The 23385-nt window shown below is 37.1% G+C and overlaps 1 protein-coding gene across 3 annotated transcripts in view; it reads left to right on the top strand.

The window, feature by feature from the left end:
• LRBA (LPS responsive beige-like anchor protein) overlaps positions 1 to 23385 on the top strand; it is a gene marked incomplete at its 5' end in the record, with an annotated part of 363200 nt that overhangs the window by 59875 nt on the left and 279940 nt on the right. For all 3 annotated transcript variants that reach the window (XM_083862452.1, XM_083862454.1, XM_083862453.1), the window contains 8 exons: positions 8867 to 9892; positions 10688 to 10863; positions 12091 to 12244; positions 12655 to 12835; positions 14105 to 14232; positions 14566 to 14673; positions 17085 to 17256; positions 17424 to 17862. In XM_083862452.1, the coding sequence (XP_083718578.1) occupies positions 8867 to 9892; positions 10688 to 10863; positions 12091 to 12244; positions 12655 to 12835; positions 14105 to 14232; positions 14566 to 14673; positions 17085 to 17256; positions 17424 to 17862 (2384 nt within the window). The remainder of the gene's footprint in view (positions 1 to 8866; positions 9893 to 10687; positions 10864 to 12090; positions 12245 to 12654; positions 12836 to 14104; positions 14233 to 14565; positions 14674 to 17084; positions 17257 to 17423; positions 17863 to 23385) is intronic.

The following is a 23385-nucleotide window of genomic DNA, read 5'->3' on the forward strand; positions in this document are numbered from 1 at the left end:
AAACAGTCACTTAGCTAAGTGAAATTCCAGTGCAAAGCACCCAGGGCCACATTATAACCCTTACAGAGATCACATTTTAGGTGTTGGATCATTCTTAGTATTTTTTTCCTTTGGCTTTGCAGTCTTCAAAAACCAGTTTCCTCTTTTTTTGCCCCAAGATGCTGAGGACATGGGTGAATTGTGCAATGGCAAACTGTAGCCAGAGTGAAGATCTCTAATGTGCTTTTGTATAAAACTAGCATAATTTAGCATATGTGTGAGTGCTGGGGGTCTCTGGGAATTGTCCGTGGGGAAAGATTGAGGGGTGAATAAAGGAAGATCACCTTTCTAACTCTTATTCAGAGCTTTGGTGTCTTGACTTCAGAAATTAGCTAGCACATTATCTTGTAATCTGTAGTTCTATTCCTAGACTCCTTTTGTAAGATAATGTAATGTCAGAAATGTCGTTTGAACAGCATCTATGTCAGAAAGGTTATATGGATTTTTGGTCATTCTTTTCAGTGACTTAATGTGGCTGATCAATGATCCTAGAGAAAAAACCCAATATTTTATTGTGATGCTGTGGCCAAATGTCAAGATCAAAATCCTGCAGTTTTAGAAAAGACAAAAAAATAGATATAAATAATGTTGGTCTGGTTTATTAATTTGTATTTTAAAGGCTGTATGTTTTTGTGAAAGGCCATAGTGAATGAGATTATGACCTACTTGAATCTATGTTCCTCATTTTTGGTTCCTGCCCTGCTGCAGCAGGGAGACGTCCTTGGTTGTAGGAGTAACTCCCTGTCCAAAGTTTTCCCAAGTCTAACTTTGTCGACTTTCTGGCCAACATAGAATATCTGTCTGTTCTTCAGACCCATTTCAGAAGAAGTTGAATAATGGCAAGTTTAGAAGTTCGTGAGTGTGGGCAGAGTTTGGTGGTGGAGTATTGAAGGACTCATAAATGAATTCAGTTTGTTTGGACATCAGCACTAATACTCATTCCAGAAGCCAAAATAAGAAGGTTTAGATAGCAAAAGCAGTCATACACTAACTTCACAATACTGATATGAATGATGATGCCATTATCAAGATTTTAAAATTTCACCTTTATTATGCACCTTCCATTTGAACTTTTTTTAAAGTCATGCATACAATTCATGCTGCTAGCCATATAAAACTAGATGATACTACTGAGCTGGCTGTTAATTACATAAACATATATCAGGATAAATGACAAAAAAGCTCTTGAAAAATGTCCTTATAAACAGATAATTATAATGATTTTTTAATCCTGTTAATTTTACTTATTTTAAATAGTCTTGTATCCTGTTACACCCCTATTGAGATTCATAGAGATTCACACATAACCTGGTGTAGGCATAATTCAGTGGGCAAATTGTTCGATGCTAAGTGCATCTCAGATGTTTTTGATTTCTAGCATGCTTTCAAAGTAATGTGGGAATTATGGGAACAAAAATATTTCCTTAGCATTGCTAAGAGAATAACCAATTTGGGTTTTTCCTATTTCATCTCTAATTGTATTGGGTTACTGCTTATTTTTCCTTTTTACAACCCTCTGTGCCATTCGTGCCACTAATTTATAACACCATTCTATGATAAAGAACTAGTACATAAAGGACCAGTGTTACAGAATTGGATAGGTTTTGCAGAGCTACACATCAAGATACATGCAGCTGCTATAAAAAGCCAAAGAAACTCAATTGCAATTTTATTGTCCAGTTTGATAGATTTCCTGCCACCTTTGTAGCAGGGAAGCTGTTTGTCACTGTAACCCTCTCCTCCAACAGCTGCACAATGTTTTATAAGCAGCAGTGGCTTTTCCAGCATAATTGCACTGCATTGGCTTCCTTGCACTCAGAATTTAGAAGGTGTGTAGGTGTGTGCACCCTTTAAAAAGCCAAATTTCTTACTATTACTCACATATTTTGTTAATTTCCATATTATTTTTTGATACATTCCAGATATTAAACTATTGTATACAAAGGTGTTTAATCTGTTGCTTCTAGTTCAATGAAAATATTATTGGAAAAATTAAATCGCAACTCCAGTTTGTTCTGACTGGCCAGTATTGAATTTATGGAAGGATCCAAGAACTTCTGTTTTTTAAACATTGCAACTATGCTAACTAGGCCTTAGATTTTATCTGTCTAGTCCTGTTACTTTTTACAAAGGACCTATGGTTTGGAGGTTAATAATAGGAAACAAGTAAAGAATAATAGGAAACAAGTAATGAATGGACAACCTCCCTTTTTAACCTTTCAGCTTCCTAAAGTTTTAAAAGAATAAAATTATTTACACAATAAAATACACTCCTAAATTATCTGAATGTTTTAAACTACTGGAAGATTAACATCTGCTTATTTCAGGCCCTTACATATATTTTATTACCTAAATGTTGATTCATGTTCCTTTTCTGTTAAAGAAAATCTATTCAGGTGGAGAATGATTTTTAGTTTTTGGTAGCTTATGAAATTTTCAGTGAGTAAGACTCAGAGATGTTAACGTGTAAGCTGCAGTTCTGTTGCTGTTTAAGTGGAAAAACTTTATTCACTGATCTGAATGAGAAGTATAAGCTTAAAATGTTAGTAGTGGGACTTTACAGTGTATTTCTAACTAAATGATAGTTTTCATTCTGAAGTGCAGTTGTAATAAACATTTTAATTGTTAAGTAAATTTGTATATTCTTTTGTTCCCTCCTCGTTCAATTAAAGAGGGTGGGAAAAAAACCCAGAGCATTTATGTGTGCTATGTTTGCCAGGTTTTCATCACTGTCTCATGAGGGAAAACTGGAAAAAGCTGCAGAGATTGAGTGGTGGAGGAGTTAATATATGGTGGCAATTAAACTAATTTATAGAGAAGTGAACGTGGCTCAGTAGTTTTAGAAGGTAACAGGCCATGGGAATCTGAAGTCCAAATCCTGCTGGCATCCAGGATTTGCTAAGGATGGTTTTGTCTGGTTTTTATCCCTGCTATGAGGGCAGGAGCATCTCCCACAGCAGATATCTTCAGCTCCAGGGAATTTTGAATGCTTCAGGTATTCTTCAGTCCTCTGAAAAGAGTATCTTCATTGCCCTCAGGGGAAGCAGAGGTACCTGGCCCAGAGGGTCATTGTACTGCTGCAGGCTTTTGGTTTTCACTTCTGCCATGCCCAGGATGTCAGTGAAGCAAAGCTGGGAGTACCCTTGAAATTATTCAATATTACGTTCATTCTAATGGTGTAAATAGTTATTTTTTAATAAATATTACTTATTCTACATAGAAATGATTCTCAGCTTGTCACCTGAGATATGGAGAGCAGAAGGAGCTTGGAGACTGGAAGGTGCACCCTCCTTTAAAACTGTGCACCCCCAAGATGTGTTGTGAAGATGCAGTCCCTTATCTTCTTTTGTAGTAGGTGTGTGGGAAGGCTTTTCTAACCAATGGCCCCAGGGAGAAGAAAGTATTTTCATTGTTCAGCAGGCAGGGATGTGTACCAGTGATCGGCTCTTGCACATGCAGCATGTGTGGTTAATGGGGAGCTCCTCCATCTCATAATTGACTTGGTGTGAGAGACTGCAATGAATAAAGCTGCAGGATGCTAACATTTGACTAATCCAAACTGAAATAAAAGGGAGTAGAACAGAAGGGAGCAAAATAAACTGTGAATTTATGAAGCAGGCAAAAATGTTTATAAAGCTGCAGAGAAGCCTTAAAAGAAGAGTGTAATAGAGATTTGCTACTAAGTGCCAGAGCTTTCAAAAATAAGAATTATAGAAACATTTGCAGTGGAGAAAGCTGGTGCATAAAGAGGCAAGTAGCTCTGAAATAGTCTTCCTAAGTAAAGAAAACTCGAGAGAGGGTTCTCATCTGTATGACTTGATATAAAAAAATCATTGGAAGATGGGACCTGTGTCTGCAGCCTCAAGAATTGTTAGTGGCTTTCTTTGCTGTTGCTGCAGTTTGGAGCAATCCTCCTCCATAATTGCAGCTACCTCTGTTCTCGTTGTGGTGCTTGAATTAGGTCTCCTGCCTGTTATTTAAAATGATGGATGTGGAGTCTTTGCTGTAGGGCTGCCAACAATATTTGGAGATACTGGAAAAGAATGGCAGAAGTGAGCAGTGCACAAGACCTGTCGCTGGGCGTTGCAGCAATGGGGTGATAAGTGCTGAATTTAGTTACAGAATATTTTTGTTAATAGCTAAATATCAAATGTGTACAAGATAGGGTTTGACAGTCCCTTGAACTATAGGAATGGTGGCAGGGGTTGAGATACTGAGAAAATGCATACTGTGAGACGGTTGTGTGTACTCATGTCTTGCAGTTTAAACTCATTAAAAGCAATAATTTCCTTAATGAGAATGAGCTAATACATGTTTGGTGTGCAGTTTAAATTTACTACCTAAGTTGTTGTAAGATGATGTAGCAGCAAGTCAAGCTGTACCTTGACTTGGTTTGAAGCAAACCTATATAAAGTTCTTCCTCAGATAAGCAGACTTTTATGAATTATATTGACTAGTACTTGCTTTCTTACTCTAGAAATTATTTTTTTTCCTCAAGATGAGTGAAAAAAAAAGGCAGAAAATTGCTACTTAGGTGAAAATGCAAAATGTAGGAACATGAAACTGTCTTGGAACAGTGGTTTCCCCCCACCCTTGTACATCACTGAATGTGTTTCTGGTGGAAGTTTAGACTCCTAGAAACCTCTCATATGTAGTGTCCTGCAAAGCATATTTTAACTTGCCTTTCTTAGCTTTTTTTCTCTGAGTCACTCAGAAACAGCCCAGGGATTCAAGTCAGTGGATTACAGACTGTAACTCATTGTGTGTGCACACGGTACCTTTGGATCTTTTCCTGTGCTGAGTTGAAAATTAGTTTTGATTTCTCTGATAGTGGTGTCTTCTGTCTAAACAGGCCTGTTTGTGTTTGGAGATTGGATTACACTTTTGAAACAGTTAGTGTAGTTGAGGAGAAGTGGAAAAAGCGGGTCAATAAAATCCTAGTTAAGACTAAAAAAGTTGTGATGCTTTTTGGAATTATGAAGAGTTTATTCATTTATTGGGAAGAGTTTATTTAAACCAGAACAGGAGCTGGTTTGCACTGAGCAAAATCTATAAGGAAAACAGCAATGTATATAATTGTCTGATCTGTCTAGAAGATATTCCCTTCCTCTCTCTACTCTATGAAATTGCCCACTTGAAAATGGAAAAAAAGGCCAAAATCTTAACATATAGTTAAAATATTTTTTCTGTTCTTTAATGCAAATATCAATCATCTTACCCTTTCTCATTGCTGTGTGCTAATTTTTCTCCTTGGCAATTAGTAAATGTTGGATGTCAAATTAAGTTAAAATTAATGGCCAAGGCAAATGTTGCAGTTATTAGCTCACAAGCGTCTTCAACTGGTAGCGTGTAGAGATGCATTCCAAGCATTGCAGACAGCTATGGATTAACCATCAAATGATGGTGAAGATTAATGATTGGCCTTTTAGCTCACTAATTTAGAACAATTTCTGGTAATTAATTTTGTATTATCAGCTTTACAGTTGCAAATGCCTTAAGGAAAGTAAAAAATCACTTATGTACATTTGAGGTTCTTCAAGGTAGCAGTTGTCTTGTAGATTGTAGCGTGCTTGGAGATCCTAATGTTTAATCTTTAACACCTCTATGTACACTGTGCACTTCCTTTTACTAATCATAATTTCTACTTCATTTTGCATTTTTGTTGGTACTGATTTTGTTAACCTTAGATGTTTTGTTTTGTACATGTAGTTTGGCCTTGTGTACTTGTGTGCTCCATAAATGTCACATCATGCAATAGAAGATGTGGGGGAAGAGTTGTCTAGTCCCTCCATTGTAGTACCACAATTTCTTAGTGTCCTGACAAACCAAGTTACAGATTGATATAGTGATCAGAAGTGTTTCAACAAGATACAGCCTTGTTGAAAATTTGAATTTTTCAAAGCAGAATTTCTGAAATTTGCATCCTTTTGTTATGTGAGAAACCTCTGGACTCAAAATGAATGTGAGAAAAATTCTGTTTCATATGGTCTCTCTAATTCTGTGCCTTGGTATGTTAATTTGAGTTTTATTTAAATGAGAGTATTTCATTATGCAATTCATTGTAACATGAATTCTTGTTGATGTTTAGGGTCAAAGTACAAGTTGCTATCCTCATTGAGTGGATTCTGGGTTTTTTTAGGAGTAATGTTTTCCTTTAGTTCTATACTGCCTGATTTTCTTCACCAACGTTTCTCTTCTTATGGTTTCTTGCATTGTTCTGAAATCAGTGTAGATTCTCCTCAGATTTTCCTTGTATTTATTTGCCCATAAGTTTACATTACCCATCTGTGAAGATAAGCTGGTAGTATTGACCTTCTTGCTGGTCTTTGTTTCTATTTCTTTTTAGTGGCAATAAAAATCCTGCAGTGTCATTTTCAGTATTGTTCTGTAATGTCTTCCAAAGCATTGTCTGTTCCAGGTTTCAGATGAAATTGGCTGTGAAATGGTGTTGCATCCCTCTACCATACCTTGTGTTTTTAAATGTTGACCATACCTGGTTGGAAGGGTGGAGGTCAGAGGCAGCCTTGGCTGCAGTGGCCATGAGATGGTGGAGTTCAGAGTAATGAGGGAAGGGAGGAGAGTAAAAAAGCAAGCTCACAATCCTGACTTATGGAGAACAGATTTTGACTTATTTTCAAGCAAGGTTGATTTAAGGCTGTGAACCAGATGATCAGTTTGGCTGATAAGGAATAATTTGAAGCTGCAATAGGTTTTTGTTAAGCGGATGGGGCTTGGTAGCACTGTAGGAAAAAAGCATTGTAGTGAAAGAGTTGGTCTCAGGTTGTGCCAAAAGTGGTTGCCAGCCCTACAGACTGTGTTCAGGGAAAGTGAGAAGCCATAATCTTTGTAGCTTTTACTCCTACATATGAGTTTAATAAGATTTACACTGGAATGGTGTGTGAAAATGCAGATGTTCACACTGTTAAATATTGTGGGGCATTGTGCTTTCTGCAAAGGACATAAAAGTTTTGCTGAAATCAAACAATGACATTTTCATTTGTTAAATGTCTCTTTAGTGCTTCCTGGAACAAAGCATTTTAGTAGTTTTGGAAATGGAGGAAGAAACAGGGAGAGAGAGAAGAGGGAAAGCTAGCTGGAGATAAGTTTAAGTTGTTAAGATTCCTTCTTCAGAAGAGTAGTGATTAGACCTAAAGTAGCAGGTTTGCTTAATCATGTTTTGGAAAACAAGTAAAAAGTGCAAGGCACAGCCTATTAGAATGATCTGTTTTGTGTTGCCTTTGACATTCTGATTGTGGTGCAATTCAGGAAGTATTTCTAAAGTAATAATGCCCCCCACATGTTCTTTTTGCAAAATCCTAGAATCAACTAAGTTATGGATCCATTTTTACAGATGGATGAACTTTCGATCATTTGTAATCATTTACACTTCTTTTTTTTTTTGTGCATAACTGAATGAAAACTAGTATGTAAAGACTTTTTTTTTTTAAACAAGTGGGGTGAGATATCCCAGTTCTGTTTCTAGACAATAAAGTTTCAATTAAATCAACTTGAATGAATAATATGCTTCAGATCATGTTAAAATAATGCATTGCTTTTGCAGTGCTTTAATGTACTTGATTGATGGAGAAAATAGTATGTTAAAAAGCTAATATTGACAACAGAACCTGCCAAAAAACTTTGTTCTTTCGTTGCTTATTTCTGATTTGTTAACTGTGATTTCTAGTATCTTTTTAATCAGAAAAATTTTTTTTGACTTCTTTGTGTCATCTTAAGGGAGCATATTCCTACTGAGTAATCATCACTTTGAATACCATGTACACAGAATTTTTAGATGAGATCCAAATGAATGAGCCGAGTATGTAAGAGAATAAGGAAATGTGTGTTTATGTATTTAGTGGAATGCACTATGGAAAATGTTTGATACAGAAAATGATTTTAAAAAAAACCTCCAGTGGAGCTTATGTTGGGAAAATTTTGAGAACTGAGCTTACAGATAAATAAACACTTGTGTTATGGAATATAAATCTAAATCCTAAATGGAAAGGTATGGATAAACTAAATTGAATAACAGTGTAATAAAAAGTCAAGTTAGTCTAGTGATATTTTATTTTTTAAAATACAGCTATTAATTTGGGCAAATGAGTTTTGTTAGGGGATGTATAAAGAATTTTTCTATCTGGATTTTAAAAAAAATACCTAAAAACAACAATAATATTTTCGGCTGAGGAACAGAGAAGTCTTTCCATATTAATCAGTTTGCGTAGCTTTTCTCAGGCTGAGATGGATTTTCTGAGATTTCCTCACCAGAGGAAATGTCCTCTGAAGAATTTTGGGTATCATTTGGGGATCCACAAGATTTTATCTTTGCGAGCTGCTTCTCTCTGCTCTGACTTTCTGAGATTGTACTTTTTTAGTGTAAAATTTTCAAAAGTTTATGAATCTTTGTGGATTTTTGAGCATATTAAAGGTGCTAAAAAGATGTGAAAGCTCTGCTACTTGTCACAGCCTCCCCCTTCACAAAAAATTTGAGGTTTTCAAACCTAGTAATTCTGGGGATCTTATGATTAGGATGTCCTTGGGATCAGTCTAGTTAGGGGTTTTTTGACACTGGCTCTACTTTTTTTACTTCCTTTAAGCCTGGAAAACCAGGTACATGTAAGAAAAAGTTGCTGTCAGTTGAAGTGGTATCTCATGTGCAGGTTGTGGTGGTTTTTTTTTGTTTTTTTTTTTTTTTAATGGAAAGGAATATCCAATATAAATTTGTCATTTAAGCATTGATTTTGGGATTTTTTTGTTTGTTTTCTTTTTTCAAGAAACGAGTCATTAACCTATAGTTTTCAATGTTCTTTGAACTCTGTTCTTTTAGGTGACTTTTGAAATGCACAAAGATAGTCTTTCCCAAATGTACAAGGAGTACCAAGGGAAAGGAGCTGAAGGGAGTGGAGTACCTTCTTCAACTCCAATTAGAACAATCTCTGGAATTAGCAAAGAAGCTGAAACCAAGGGAAAACAACAATCTTTGGAATTAAAAGAAAATGCTGTTGCTCCTTCCTGCATTACTGATGGTGATACGGAGTGCAGAACTGAAAAAAAAGAGAGAGAAAACTCATCAGATGGTGGCCAACAAACTCATTCAGTGTCTAATCATAAGGAGGAATTAGTGGGGGAGGATATGGCTACTACACAGGATTTGAAAGCAGTGCCTTGTGTGGAATTTTCTTCAGAACCTGAGACAGGGAAGCCCAGTGTCTCAGAAATCAGTAGTGGAATAGCTGAAGCAATTGAAGATTCCACCAAAGCTGATGAGCTTGTGGAAGAAACAGTTGCTGTCACTCCTGCTTGTTCAGTCATGCAAACTCCTGTGGAAGGAGAAACTCGCACAAGTCCAGAAGGACTGGAAAAATCAACAGTAGAGGTGGAGGATGAAGATGACTTTGTTGATTTGAAAGATGAAAGTAGTTTGCCTTTACCTTCAGAAGAGCTTGCAGAAAGGAACAAGGAATGTGGCTCTAATGCAAGCCAAGTGACAGAGCAGGAAGAAACAACTGAGAAGCAACCTGAAACTGGACTTTTAAAATCTGAGGGTACTGAAAGTGTGGAGGAGAAGAAACAAGAGCTGACTTTGCCAGAGACGGTGAGTTCTGCAGTTCCAGAAGTAGTAACTCAGCCGGATTCAGCGGGAAAAAAGAAGCTGAAGGAAGGAAATGTAGTTACTAGTGAAACCAAAACAACTGTGGAAAACACTAATGCACACATGGCAGAGCCTGCTGGAGCCTCTGACAAAAGAATTGCCAAGCTTGATGTTTCCAGTGTTGCATCAGATACAGAAAGATTGGAGCTGAAAGCTAGCACACGTCTGGAGGCATCTCTGCCCCCCAGATCCATGCCTGATGTGAGTTCTACCTGTCCTTCATCCATTTAGCTAAAAATAATAGGGTTTTTTAAATGATTTTTTGAAAAAGCATACTTAAACATTCTGGGGATTATAATGTGTGTGATCTTTGTGAGTTATCTATAAAATACTTTTAACCCTGAGTAAAAATAGTGATTATTCTTATTAATTTGTGTAATGAGAAGTCTCCAAGATTTTTGTACATCCACATATGAATGCTGATATAAACTGAGTGGCTAGATGGCAACTTCATCCCAGTTCTTTTAAACTATAAAAACTGATAGTCATCAATCTGTCAGTACATCATGATGACCTACCTTTTTTGTCTAAGTATGAATTAAGACTGAGATCCTGTGTGTGCTCTAGTCCTCTAGTCTAGTTTCTAATCCAGTTTTTCATGGCTAAATAGTCATATCTCTGAGTACTTCCCTTCTGCAGAGATACCTCCTAGTGGATGCTCTTCAATCTGCACCATTCTTCCTTAAAGGAGGAAAACCACTGTCTACAGCAACATATTTTCCCCCCCTGGTAAGGTTGGGTGGCTGCTTGTGAATACCTAGACTGGCAGGTGTGGTAGTGCAGCTGTAGCCTAGTTTATAGTTTTGGTATATCCATTAAATAGCATTTGTGCAATAGTTTTAGCTTTATTTGGAACTGTGTACACAGTCTGGACTTGTTGGATATCTAAAAATCTCAAGTCTATTAAATGCATTCCGGTGCGTACCATGGGAACTAATAACCAGAGTGTGGGTTTTGTGTTTTGTTTTCTTTTTTGTCTGCAAACTGCTCATTCAGGCCTCAAGGCAGCAGGTTTCCTCAGGACAGGAGCTGGCTGCTCCATCGGATGGGCAGAGGAGGGACACGAGGTCGGCTGTGTTCCGTATTCCCGAGTTCAGGTGGTCACTGATGCACCAGCGCCTGCTCACAGACCTGCTCTTCTCCATAGAAACAGATATTCAGATGTGGAGAAGGTACATCCTGTGCTTTCTGTGGAATGATCCAGACTGTGTTCAATTATAAAAGGCTCATTGACTCAGACTCATGGAAATCTGGTGTTTTACTCATTATTCAATAGCCTGACTTATTTTTTGACCTACACCAAATTATTCTCAGGTTTTTATTTTAAGGCTCTTTACAGACATAAATGTGTGTTGGTTCAGGGCCTGCACACAGATTTGGATTGAAATCCTGACTACATATAAGTCAGTTGCAGTCTAGCTGTTGATTTTTATTCACCAAAGATTTTAATTTTCCTAATGTATTTAAGGGCCTGTGTCTGCTATTCTTATTGAAATGTGGATAAGAAAGACAATATATCCAAAATAGTATTCCTTGTTTCTGCATTAGCACACACTGGGTTGGTGCTTTGATAGGGTTCTGTGAAGCCAGAGATGTTAATTTGAAGATTAACTTCCAACAGAGATCTGGAACGTAATCATGAAGATTTTTGAAAACAGCAGTAATTCTATGATTTCATTTTAAGGTCTAATAACTGAAATAGGAGGGCTGTCCATTGTTAACTTGTAGTAATGAGTGTCCAATTTAAATTGAACCATATAGCTGTACTGACCTCATAAAAAGGAATGTCAGGATGGAGAAACAGAGTAGTTAAGTGATTCAAAGTATTTAAACTGAGGTGAATTTTTGTCTGACTATAATTTGACTATAATTTTTAGGATATGTTTAGGTTAACCTATCAGGACATCATGAGATATAGCTAAAATATATTTCTGTTTTAGCCTCCATTTTGGAAAGTTTTTGTCAAAGTTTTTGTGCTTTGTTGATTTTTAATTTCTCTGAGAAATCCTTAGTATTTGCTTTAGTTTTCCAGTGATTAAAGTTCAAATCTAGTTCACTGTTGCAGGAGACTTTATTCTGTTTCCTGATACAGTGACTTTCGCTAGCAAGCAGTTATAGACCAGTCTATAATATATCTTTATACAAATGAGGATTAGCAGTCATCTCAGTTTTTTAGCAACCTGTGGTCTTGAGCAGTTCATGAACGGAAAGGAAATGTAGTTTTAGGTGTAGATTGAGATACATCAGTTGACCCTTACAGCCCTGTGTTATTTGCTGCTCCATTGCTAAGGGTCTGGTTTTAGTTTTGCAAAACCAGAAATATATTAAAATACCCTGAAAATAAAGCTCTATTCTGAATGTCTTTTTTTATTTTTATTTTTTTTTAACTTTTTGGACAGCCATTCTACAAAAACTGTGATGGACTTTGTGAATAGCAGTGACAATGTGGTGTTTGTGCACAACACAATCCACCTCATCTCTCAAGTGATGGACAACATGATCATGGCCTGTGGTGGTATCTTGCCATTACTTTCTGCTGCCACATCTGCTACTGTAAGAAATTCTGGTTTTATTTGAAAATTCCTCATTTGTGGGAGGATGCTTTTTTTAATGGAGTGTATTAATTAATATATATGTCCTTTTGGGAAACAGGAAACGCACGTGGGGTGTTTCCACAGGCATCTTTTTCCTCCCTTTGCTGCCTCCACGCTTTCCCTAAGACAAATTGGCTGCTTGCCTTCTTTGCCTGAAGACGTTAAAAAAAGTTTCCTGTCTCTGTTGCTCCACAGTGGTCTGGAACAGGATTAAATCCCAATAATAATGAATGTTCCTAGAATATGAGTAATTATAATTTATGAATGTGACTGATAGTGGACTTCCAGTGCACATTTTTCTTCATTTGGCGTGCAGGAATATTATCTTTGTGAAGAAGTAAATAGTGCTTTCAATTTTTCTCTGTGTAGCATGAATTGGAGAATATTGAGCCAACTCAAGGGCTTTCAGTAGAAGCATCTTTAACATTTCTCCAGAGATTGATCAACCTTGTGGATGTACTAATTTTTGCAAGCTCTCTTGGTTTCACTGAAATTGAGTCTGAGAAAAATATGTCTTCTGGAGGAATTCTGAGACAATGTCTTCGTCTGGGTAAGCAAATAAGACCATTTAATGAGCATAGGAGCTTGCAGTTACTAAATAGTTAGCAGCTGTTAGCTTTTTTTTTCCCCCCTGTTCATTGTTTTGTTAAATCAAGATTAAATATAGTCAAATATTAAAATATTTTACAGTTTTATTGTATTCTGAAATTTATATATATATATATATTCCTCTCTAAAAGTTTAAATAATATAAATTAAGTTTGATAGCCTGTTTTCATTTTGTTCATGAGTATATTTCTTTTGCCAAAGTTCCCCAAATAATCAAGGCTGAGAATATAACAGCATTAAGAAAAGTAATCTTGTACTATATGAAAGAATGAACCTTTTCAATACTTAGATAAGAGGTTTAACACTTGAAGGTCAGTATATGAAGGTATGGTGAAAACTAGAAGTGTAAATTTCTGAAAGGTTCAAATTGGGCAGTAATTGTATCCAATTATTATAGTATGTTTGCTTCAAATTGGATGGAAAGAAAACAATCAAGTTACCTAAAATGTAACAAATATTCTGAAAATGAGAGCATATGAAATCATAGCAGAGTCCAGGTAGTTGATACAGGAGGAGAGAATTCATGCTTAGTTGCATGCTTTAAGACTTTTTGTATTGAAAAGTTTAATTTGCATGAGTGCCAGAGCAGCTCAGAGCCTCAACAGTAACTAGCCTTCCTCTCCCTTTCTAGGCAATTAAAACTTTGTGCAGGTAGAACAAGATTTATGGGATGCAAACAGGTATAGAGGTGGGGTAGTTCTTTTTTCCTTTGAAAATAAATATTAGAAGATGAAACAGGGCACAAATGTGCAGCTAAAAAAAGAAAAAAAAAAGAAAAAAAAGCTCTGTAACTTCAGAACATTTAGTCCAAGAGTAACAGAGTATTGTGAAGCAAACATTGCTGTTTGTTTCACTGGTGTATCACTTGTCTTATCCCTTGCAAGTCTGTGAAATTTAGCTGTCTTCACCCTACCCACCCCATGGTTTTATGCATGGTAAAATTGCAGTGAGGGATACTCACTTTGAAGTATCTGTTAGATACAGCATATATGTTCTAATAGTTTAGAATTCATTATTAGTTATAAATTATTAAAGAAATTCAAGCATTGTTTTGCAACTGTCTAAAACTTATGGAAGCAAAGTATTTTACTAATGTGTATAAACATTTTAGTTTTAAGTGATGAACAGAATTGTATTATGCATTTCTGTCAGGGAATAGAGAACAATACTATTTCTCAGAATAACTCTTAACTTTTCTTTTCCCCTCAAGTATGTGCAGTAGCAGTAAGAAATTGCTTGGAGTGTCAGCAGCATGCACAGATGAAGCCTATTGGAGACACTGGGAAGAGCCAAAAAGCAGTGCAAGGCTTTATAGGACCAGGAAAGTCTGCAGCAAAGGCAAGTTTTAGACCACATTCAGAAACACAGAAGGCAATAATGATTACTCTATACAGAGGAATAAGTTTTTAAATTTGTACCTGCACCACTGATATTTTAACAGACCTGAGGTGGAGTGGCACAAAAGCTGGAAATTAAATCTGTCACAAGAAACGATCAGATTTTTTTCTCCTTTAAAAGAGAGGAATGCATATGAAATATGAAATGCATGTCTGAGCTTTCTGCTCAAGTTATGACAATATGACATGCAGTGAGTGGTTGTACACGCTTGATGATTCTTGGTAGAATGCTTTTAAAAACAGGATCTTAAAACAATTGGATTTTTTTTAATAGAGTCCAGTGGACATTGTGACTGGTGGCATTTCTCCGATACGGGACCATGACAGACTTCTGCAGGATATGGATATTAATCGCCTCCGAGCTGTAGTGTTCAGAGATATAGTAAGTGAATAATGTCCTTTTCTTTCTTTGTATTTCTGTTTGTATCTGTTTGCTAAATGCTTCCTCTGTTTTACAGAGTTTGGCTAAATTGGATGTACAGAAAGGGAATACTGCTCACAATAATTAGGAACTCATAATACTCTGCAGCTGTTGTAGTGTTTGGGATTGTAAAGAGGGAGAGGTGAAACCCAACTGTCTCCTGATCCGGCTCTTTGTGTTCCTAAGAATTGATTATGTGGAATTCTGCCTGTTGTGTGTTAATTATGTTGTGTTTAGTACAGATATGTGCATAGACAAGCTATTTATGTATCATAAACATGTTTGTACATTTTTAAAAAGTCACATTTTTCTAGCTAATTAGAAATTAGAGGTCATCTCTAATTCCTTTACTTCCCCTCAGAGGAACCAATTTGTGTGCATATGCTGTAAGTATGCATATGTTTTTTAGTCTTGAATTGACTAAAAATATTTTTGCCCTGTGTCAGCAACTTTAGAGCTGATATTGAGGAAATTGAGATTGATTGCTTGAAAAAAACACCTCTGTAAGCAAATACAGGAGCTGTAATGGCTGTGAGTCATTGGTGGCCACAAGCCTGGACACCACAACTTAGTTTACAATAATTGGACTGTTTAGTGAGTATAATGATTTATACAGTGACTTTTTTTTCTGTCCAGAAAAGTGAAGGATTTTGGGTTTTATCTTTACAGTAATTATTGATTGAAGCAAGCTTCTGTCAACCACTACTTCAGTATCAGTGTGCAGGAGAGTAGAAGGAAGTGACTCTTCCATACTGGTGGCAGTTAAAGTAATCCTAATGATTCCTTCAAGGTCGTTTTGTGAACCTTTTTCTTTAAAACAAACCATCAAAACAGCACCCATCCACAACCTCTGCTATTTTTTCACATGTCTAATCCATCAGGCTCTCTGTTTCACAATAACGATTCCATAATTCTGCTTTTTGGCTAAGATGTTGAGCTGTGGGGGAAAAGTAGACTTAGAAAGATCTGGTTGGGAATAGTTCTTGCCTGAGCTGTTTACACTTGCATCTAAATGTTTTATTTGCTTGCACTTTTCTTACATTGTATTCAGCACTTAGAATCAGGAATGGCATAATTTGCATCTATGAGTTCTACAACAGAAATTCTGACAGAATTCACTTACCCACCAGTAGCAGTACTTCCATGGTACATGAACATTATTTCAAGCAGTTCCTCAAACATAGTTAAAAAAAAAAAAGGAAGGATCAGTTCTAATTCACTGGATCACCACTTTATTAAGTAGAGTTACAAACCATCTTAATATTCATCTAGCAAGAAAATTCTTTATAATCCTTACCATTGTAGGTGCACTTTCCTCAATTTCACACTCTGATTATTCTATGAAGGTTGAGGCTTTGGGTCAAGCCAAGGGGAAGATAGGTTGTTTTTTTAGTACAACAGATAGGATACACCTGTGTTACCTGTTCTTAATAGAAAGTTTCTCATAAATATCTCCCAGAATAAATTATTAAAGAGCTCTTCAAGGAATAAGGAGCTTTGATGGGCACTACAATCATGATAGAATGAGCTCGGTAGTGTAACTTAGTTTCTTGAACTGCTTAGAGGAAAAAAATTGAGTGTTACTGGAGCCCTGATGTGAATGAGGGGTAAAAAACTCCCAACACTCATTTTTGACTGATTGATCAGTGAGGATCCAAATACTCCATTCTCCAGTGACCCAAAAGTTTATGAAGCTTTTTTCCTTTGGTAGCCAGAAGAGACAGGCTTAGGCTTAATCTTAATGTACAGTTTTTTCCCTCTGTTTCACTTGGAGCGACTGAGTACTCTGGAGAGGAACCTGGCATAGTTCATATTAAGATTTGTTTTCAAGGTTTTCTTAAAATCTCTTCATAAAGTTACAGGTGTAATGCAAATGCATATTGGTCAATTCTTGCTTAAATTATACGTAGTAGATTACATCCATCTGGACAATCTGATAATGAAATAAAACCTTAATGCTTGTTCTGGAATTTGCTCCTTTCATTAATATGCTCCAGTTATGTAGAGTATGCTTGTCTTGCAAATGCTGTTGATTTCTTGGCATTTTTTAGGAAATGTTACAGAAGAAATGCCCATGAATAAAGGGGACCTAGACCCTACACTAATTTGAAACATAAAGTCAAAACACATAACTTTAGCCAAAGCTGTCATATAAAAGAAAAATGAAGAGATTAGTGTCACTTGAATACAAGTGCTTTATTCCTTAGCTTTATAGGTGAAACAAAGTCTGACTTGAGAATATTGTTCTTCCATTGCTGACATATCAGCTTCCTCTTGGTCTGTTTATGGTAGTGCTGGGGCATACTTCCCAGAAAAATAAGCATGCTGCTGAAATTGTAATGGAAGAATCTCTGTGTGTCTGTTTTTTACAGGAGGATAGTAAACAGGCTCAGTTTTTGGCTTTGGCTGTTGTATATTTTATTTCTGTGCTCATGGTTTCGAAATACAGAGATATACTGGAACCCCAGAATGAGAGACGACCACCAAACCAAAGCCAGTCACTCAAGGGATCAGAAAATGAAAATAATGAGGCTCCTGCTGCAGGTGAACTGTTAATTATTTTGCCAAATGAAATAATGTGGCTTAAAATACTGAAATATAGAAATCTTAAATGCTTAAAATATAGAAATTTTTTTTAGGACCAATGTTGTGAATGCTTCTCTGTTAATAATGACTTTAAAAAGTGTTTTCTGTTCTTTTGGTATGAACAGTTGTGGAAAACCCATCTGCTGCTCTTGGTTCTTCAGCCTCTACTGAAGATTCAGCAAGTACAGCATCTATGCAGAGAAGAGATTCTGGTCTTGGGGAAGAAGCAGCTCCAGCACAGACAAACAGTTCAGGTGGTGCTGCAGAGGCAGCACCTCTGAGTGTCAGTGCAGGCCCAGATGCAGTCAGTGAAGTCCTGTGCACACTCTCCTTAGAGGTCAATAAATCTCAGGAGGATGGAAGTGAGACAAGAGCTGAAGAGAGTAAATCTGTGGCTTCTGTGCCAGCTGCAAAAAATGTCAATGTGAAGGACATCTTGAGGAGCCTGGTGAGCACACCAGCTGATGGGACTGCAGTGGATGCTGCTCTTCTCCCACCAACCTTCCTTGGAGTTCTTGGTGAGGGAGCTGCTGACCAGCCTGTGCAGTTCCATTCCTTTGACAGGTAATGTAATGTATGCAATACTCAAAAATTCGATTTTACTTAAGGTATTTGTAAAGAACAAGGAAACCCATGCTTCACCAGAATTACTAAATGCAGCACTGGCAGATGAGAACTGCTGTGCATATTTAGTTGGCTTTAAAGAACTGAAGAAACAAAACAGACATTAAATAACTTAAAATAATGATACGTAGATTAGCAGGTGCATTCATCACAAAGTTGTATCTAGTCTCTTATTATTGTGGGCCTGCAAAAGAATATCGGTTTACTAATAGTTACAAATGGTTCAAAAGCAATGGAGTAATCATCTAGGTGTCCTTCTACCTAGAGAATAGTCCTGTATTCATTTAGGAAAATAGATGTGTGTTCTGCCTTCTGGTGCCAAAGGCCTACTTTAAGTCTTTTCATGATTTGTTTGGTAGATATTATCCCTCGGCTGTTAGATTTGCTTTGTTGTAACAGCTTTTTGTTTCATTGAAATAAATTTCTACATTTCTTAATACTCAAATGCTGCAGTGAATTCAAAAGGACAATTCCTGCTCTTTTGCTTTTAGAATGAAGTCACTCTTTCCTGATAATAATTTCGGTGTCCCTTGTGTCTCAGTCTCACTAGTTCCTTATCTTTTCCCAAGCATAGTAAACCAAACTGTCTTTTATTAGATTTAGTGCCTATTACCTCTTCAGCATTCCCAGCAACTGCAAACAAAACAAAAAAGAAAAGAAAGAATCTTGTAGCGCTTGCATTCCTGCCTTTAGGAAAGCCTTGGTTATTTGCAGAAACCCTGCAGTCGGTCTGGTGCAAGGGGATCCCTTGTTACCATACCAGTATCTGATCCTCTGCTGATTCCCAACCTTCCTCTGGCTCTGATGTCTCTGCAGTCTGTGGATGCCTTGTTTTAAATCCCAGCTGCTCCACGAGAGGAGTGCAGTGGTGCCAGGGGTGTGGGTGCAGCTGTCACAGCTTGTCTGCTCCACTCCCACTGCCCTATCACTGCTGGGGGAAGAGACAGTGGTGTCTGGCCAGATGAGACACAGATGGGGTGTGCCAGCATTTGGCCCCTGGCTCTTGTCTCAAAGTAAATAATGTGTTCTCCTTGTGATGCTGAACAGGAGGACTTGTTCTGGGATCAGGAGGAGGATGGAGGCAGAGGGGGAGATTGGTAGAAGGGAGACACTGAGTTAGAATTTGCCACTCCTCTCTCCCTCCTGCTGCGCAAGTGCTTTTGGCACATCCCCTTTGAGGCCTCTCCTTGCTCTCTGCTTCAAGTGGGCAGTTGATGTCAAATAACATAATGTTTTAGTTTATGATTAGTGCTTTTTTTCTCATGAAAGTCTTAGTATTCATTGCTGCATGGTTTCAGCCACATAAATAACATTTGTCTGGAAATCTGGTATGGAAGTGACCATTGCATTTATGAATTATTTTTTAGCTATTGTCCACACCAAAGGTTTGTGGTGGTTGTGCTGATTTGAATTGGTGTACAGGAGGTTAACTAGACAGGAAGTAATTGGCCACTTGCAGCCCTGATGGCTGACCTAGGTAGATTACACCTACAAAACCTTATCAGAGGAAGCTGTACAATTTAATTTGATAACATGTACACTAATGAAATACTGGGCATTGATAGCAGCCCTTCTGTCACTTGCAGTTCTGTGTACTTTTTCCTGTATAGTTATAAAGTCACTCAAAAAAATAACCAAAAAACCCATTTAAGTTGTGGTGTGTTTTATAAAGTGAGTTACTAAAAAGTTGAATTGCTTGCTTTTCTGCCCTTTTACTTTTCCACTGCCCCATGGACCTGTTCTGTTTCCACTTCCGAAGTGCCAGCCATTTGTAATGATTCTTAACATTCTTTCACTTAACCTTGGGGCTTAATTACTGCCTTGCTGCTCAAAGCCAGGTGGTCTGATGAAGGAATATATGCAGGGTTATGAGGAGCATGCATGGGTTGAAGCAGTAGACAGCACTGTGCTTCTGAATGGAAGAGCAGATTTTTGTAGTGTTTTTGTAGCTGTCTGGACTGCTCCACAGTCATAACTTGTAGGCATTACTTTCTGAAGATTTTGTGTTTAGAAGATGGGGCTAAATTTAGTAGGAAAAAATCATGAAGTAGTATAAAATATCTTGTCCTTCAGCAGTTTCACGTGCCCTCAGCATGTCTGTGGCTCTCTGGTGGATTGATTTTTCATCTCCTTGCTTTTGTGGGTGTGTCTGGTAGACAAAAGTGTACTTAATGATATAAAAGTCTTGCTACTAATCAGTTATGATCTGGTAATGACATACATAATCTTGCATCTATGGTAAATATGTTGGTATATTATAAAGCATGTTGCTGACTAGCTAAAGTTAAAAAGAGAAAATAACTGTGTGTGAAACACCAGGAGTTAAATAGGCAGGTTTCATGGCCACTTGAAGGTGACTGTATCTTTATGTAGTGAGACTGCTTAAAATACAAGTTTATGCTCTGAAATGACACTTAGTTACCACAGCAGGAAGGAATTGTGCCAGGGATAAAAAAGAACTCACACTTTTTATAAAAAACTGGAATAGTATTGGAAATAATAGGTCTCGTCTCTGTGGTAGGCAAAAGCACTAAGTTACACTGTGCTTTGCTTTTTTTTTTTTTTTTTTTTTGAAAACGGACTTTGGGATGCTCTCTTCTGTTTCTGGTTTACATTTAATATATTGTTTGATGGCAAACACAAATTCTGTGAGGTTTTGGGTTGTTTTTTTTCTTTTTCACTTTGAAGGCACTTTGTTAAAAGTTGTTCCCATGTAGCAGTTTACCAGTGGGATATCTCTGGGAATTTCAAAGCATCTCTCTGATCCTGCATTTATCTCAGGAATGCTGTGTCAGAAATCAAAACTCTCCTCATATCTTAAGGATTATCAACTTCCCAGCCATAGCTGGAGAGTATACAGTAACAGCTATGTGAGTGAAACCTTACTGAAAGGCTGCCAGGTTGCAAGCCTTTGCAAACAGCTAGGTGTATGTGTTCATTCCCATGCCAAAAATCCACCCCTTATCTTATGGGAAGATACAATCTTGTGATTAGTGGGTGCCAGGGGTTTATCATGATAAAGTTCAAGACTTGCATTGGCTTTTTCCCAAGATCCACAGGGACATGAATTAGTGTTCCGATTTCAGGGCGTCCTAAACCAGCAGTTTTCTTATTTAGTAGTGATTGTGTAGGAAGAGAGGAGGGGACTAATGCAAGCAAATTCAAATAAAATGGAAATAAAAATAACCAAAGCTTGGGATAAAAAGAGAGATGACATTTCTTTTCAGTTAGTCTCATAAAACCCATAACCTATCTCTAGCCTTTTTTACTGTGTGCTTTAAAATAAAACCTCGGTCTCTCCTGGCTTCTGCTGCTCTTTGTGGAAACATTCAATAACCATGTCGTTATGGGAAGCTGGTGCTGAGGGTTCAGAGGAATATAGGCTCTTAAATCATGATCTTGTGCCATAGAGCTTAAATCTGCAGCTGTGCTGTAACTTGCAGAGCAGATATGTTAATAAGCTTGTTTATCTTTTTGGAACATTGTCTGTAAGCTGCTTAGTTTGGTTCAGCCTGTGTTTACTCATTTGTCAGTCGGTGGTGTGTATATGCCTTTGTACTGGTTGGTTGTGGTAATTTCACTTAAATTTCATCCAAGTCCCTTTTTGTATGGAATGGATACATCTTAGACTTCGTTGATTTGGGCCTCAAATGCCAAAAGAATAAACTATTTGTTGACAAGATTAAATCTGCCAGGTGTAGGTAGAGACAGAATATGAGAATGGGGAATCTTTAGATAAAGGCACGTGTGCTGTGATGGAAAGCTCAGCTCTTTCAGCACACCAAAAATTTGCATTCTGCAGGGACCAAAGAGGCAAACCATTTGAAGTCTTCTCCCTGCCAAGCTGATTTTAAAGTTCTCTTGCAAAACTGATTGTATTCTTTCTATCATATCTTCTCTTCCCCTCCCCGTATCCTCTGATCTCTCATGGTTTTGAGGGTCTCTTATTCTTCCTTTCTCCTTGAATATTTCAAGGGAGACATGAGAGAATGGGTATTATCCACAGACAGCAGAGCCCATAGAAGGACACTGACATGGCAGGCTGCTTTCCTGGCTCACAAAATAGAGGTAAAAATAAGTCTCTGATCCTCTTTATTGGTCTTTTGCTCCTTGCACAGGAGTCTCGCAGTGGCCATGGTTTTGGTAGCCTGGAACAAGGCTATTTTCTTTTGGTTTTGAATTAAAACCATTATCCTTTAGGGGTACAGACAAACTGTCACCTGCATTGCTTTTCAGTGCTAAAAAAAGAAAAAAAGCTAAGAATTAAATCTGTATAAATTCTTGTATGTCAAGAGGAATCAGAGCTCATGTAAATATCTTTAAATTACAGTGAGGTCATCCATTTGGGCTGCCTCATGTATTAGGAATATTTGACTTGCACCCAATGAAAATTTGTAACTTGAAATATATTTAAAATGAAATGGGCACTTGCCAACTTAATGAAAAGTAAATACTAGGGAAAACACTAAAATTTTAGGAGATGTAGATATTTTCTATCTTTATATTGAAACAGAAGAATCAGTGAACTGAAACCAAGGAAGGGTTCAATAAGTAAATCCTCATGGAATTTGGCAGAATAGATCATTATTGTGTAAGCCTTTGTCTGTGATGGAAGTCAGTGTTCAGCTCAGTGGTCTGTGCTCATTCAGCAGTGAATAATTGTCTGCAACACGAAGACTTCTTACACTTCAGCATAATTGGGACTAATAACGCACTGACCTTCTGGCTAAAGATGTATTTATGGTGCCTGGTTCTCACTATGCCTGGCCTATGTTTATCAGTTCCCCTGCTGTAAATTCTTGTTTTAAAGCTTAAATATTTGATTTTAAATGAAAACAGGCAAACATCTAATATAGTCATGTAAATGAGGCAGCTGAAGTGTCATTCTTACCATGGTGCTTGAGGTCTCCTTGAAGGAGACCTTAAACATATTTTTTGTGCAGTTTTAAAATTTTATTTATCCTGCAGCTGAAACTTAATATAATGGATGTTTAAATATACAAATGCAACCCTGAAATATAATTTAATTGATGTGAATGTTAAGGAGTAAAATGTATTGATGCTTTTTTTCCACGTGATGCATCTCTGTCCCTGTGCGAGGTTGCTTAATGTATGTATTCTGATAAAATTAATGCATGATTACAGATGTCTTGTAAAATATATTATTTTTGTAGATCTGAGGAAATATTATATGAAGCAGCTTGTTGATGAATATTTTATTCATATGGGTAGCAATACTCAGCTTTTTCAGAAAACACTTATCAGTTTAGTTGCAGAAAAAGGACTGTCTTATCTGTGTATTCTTTAAAAGCAAGTGCCCTATTATTTAAGGGAGGTTGAAAGCACATTAATTTTTAAGACAGTTCTGACAAATTTACTTGATTTAATAATATGCTGAACACTTCATGTTTTCTACGTAGTTTATTTGCTACGATATTTAAACTCAATTTCCCACCATCTTGC

This window comes from Zosterops lateralis (genome assembly GCF_965231275.1).
Source record: "Zosterops lateralis genome assembly, chromosome: 5".
NCBI classification, from domain to species: Eukaryota; Metazoa; Chordata; class Aves; order Passeriformes; family Zosteropidae; genus Zosterops; species Zosterops lateralis.